Source organism: Mus pahari, chromosome 23, assembly GCF_900095145.1.
Source record: "Mus pahari chromosome 23, PAHARI_EIJ_v1.1, whole genome shotgun sequence".
NCBI classification, from domain to species: Eukaryota; Metazoa; Chordata; class Mammalia; order Rodentia; family Muridae; genus Mus; species Mus pahari.
In genome coordinates, this window is record NC_034612.1 from 137578 (window position 1) to 139588 (window position 2011).

A 2011-nucleotide genomic window follows, 5' to 3' on the forward strand; every position below is an offset into this window, starting at 1 on the left:
AAAAAAAAAAAAAAAAAAAAAAAAAAAAAAAAAAAAAAAAAAAAAGAAAACACTAGGATGAAACAGCAGCTTGGGAGTCTCTGTGCGACTTTGCAGCTCTGAATCCAGAGCTCACAGACAGTGATCAGGGATGAACCAGACCTCCAGAGATGGGTGAAAATATAGCTTGAGAGTACCACCATTTGTTAGGTAAAGATGACAAAGGCCTTCAGTGGAGACAAGCAAGCCTCACCTGCAGGGGCACGTAGTTGATGTTAATGAACTGCAAAGGTGTCCACATCTTCCAGTTCATTTGCAGTGCAGGCCAGAAGCCACTCCTCATCTTGGCAACAAAGACACTGACATTTTTCCCCTGCAGGGAAGGGAGGGGAGACTGTGAGCAGTTCCTCCATCCATAGCAACTGTCACGCGGCCCCTTCACCCATAGCAACTGTAATGTGGCACTCTGACCTTGACAATGAATTGTAAAACCTGTATTATATATTTGAAAACACACCTGCACTTACTACTCTGCAGCTAAAAGGAGCCAACTGTCCAGGTGGAAAATCTTCAGTGACAACAGCTCAGGGACACGCTACTTCCCATACTGGGTGGTGTCCCATCAGCTCCTCATAGTTATCTGATGATGACTTGTGCTGTGGCTTCCTACAGTAACTGTCAAAGATGTTTTCTTTCCAGTCAAAACTTATCAGGTGGTGGCTCATAACCATCCGTAATGAGATCTGGCGCCCTCTTCTGGAGTGTCTGAAGACAGCTACAGTGTAGTTATATATAATAAATAAATAAATCTTAAAAAAAAAAAAAAAAGAGTAACCACCCTGAAAAGGGATAGAAGCACCTGCTTTTGCCACAGTTATTGTAAAAATAAAACTGTGAAATTATGGAAATTAAAATAACCTGCAGAGCCGGGCGTGGTGGCACACGCCTTTAATCCCAGCACTCAGGAGGCAGAGGCAGGTGGATTTCTGAGTTCGAGGCCAGCCTGGTCTACAAAGTGACTTCCAGGACAGTCAAGGCTACACAGAGAAACCCTGTCTCGAAAAAACCAAAAAAAAAAATAACCTGCAAACAATAGTAAAAATGAAATAAAATGAAAGTAATACAAAAACCAAATCATCATGCAATGAGACTGAAAACCCAGAAAAAGGACTGAGTCTAACTAGTGGCCTGTATTTATGAAAGTGAGAACATGATAAAATTATTTTGAAACACTGAGGATTACAGTAAGTGGGAGACAATGAGCGATATAAGTGGAAAAATGGAAACAGAAGTCTGCTTCCCCTGTAAACAAATATAAAACTCAAAAGACAGAAGAGGAACGTATAAATTTCTTTTCTTGGACTCTTATCAGGATGTATCAAACAAGGGCTGGAATGCTCAGAGCCAGGCCAACTGGGTTTCCCTGAAGCCCTGAAGTATAGATGCTGTAATTTTAATAAACTTACTTGCATGAGCCATCAGTTTATAAATGACCTCCTGGTCCTAATTCTCCTATTTTCTTTATTTCACAACCCCATACCTCCCACTTCAGACCCTGTTCCTGAAGAATAGCCTGCTGGTCCAGGTCACTGAAGAGATGGCCCAGTGGTGAAAAGCACTGGCTCTATACCAAAGAATCCCAGTTTGATTCCCACCACCTATACAGAGGCTCACAACTGTCTATAACTCCAGTTCCAAAGGATCCAATGTCCTCTTCTAACATTCAAGGACACTAAGCAAGCTGCTGCCCAGACATACATGCAGACTAGGAAAAAAAAAAATGTACCACACAATCACTAGAAAGTATTAAGAACATTTATATTATCTTTCTGTCATAAAATCCAAAGAGAAAAAGAGTACCAGAGTTGATTATAAAGTTTTAAAATTTCTGTACATAAACACATGCACATGCACACACATACAAAGTTTTTTTTTTTAAAGATTTATTTATTTATTATATGTAAGTACACTGTAGCTGTCTTCAGACACTCCAGAAGAGGTCGCCAGATCTCATTACGGATGGTTATGAACC

General features: G+C 40.4%; 1 protein-coding gene across 1 annotated transcript in view; it reads right to left on the bottom strand.

Moving 5' to 3' along the window:
• Positions 1-2011, bottom strand: part of Pxmp2 (peroxisomal membrane protein 2) — a 13171-nt gene that overhangs the window by 3900 nt on the left and 7260 nt on the right. The window contains exon 4 of the mRNA XM_021187130.2: positions 233-352. Within this exon, the coding sequence (XP_021042789.1) occupies positions 233-352 (120 nt within the window). The remainder of the gene's footprint in view (positions 1-232; positions 353-2011) is intronic.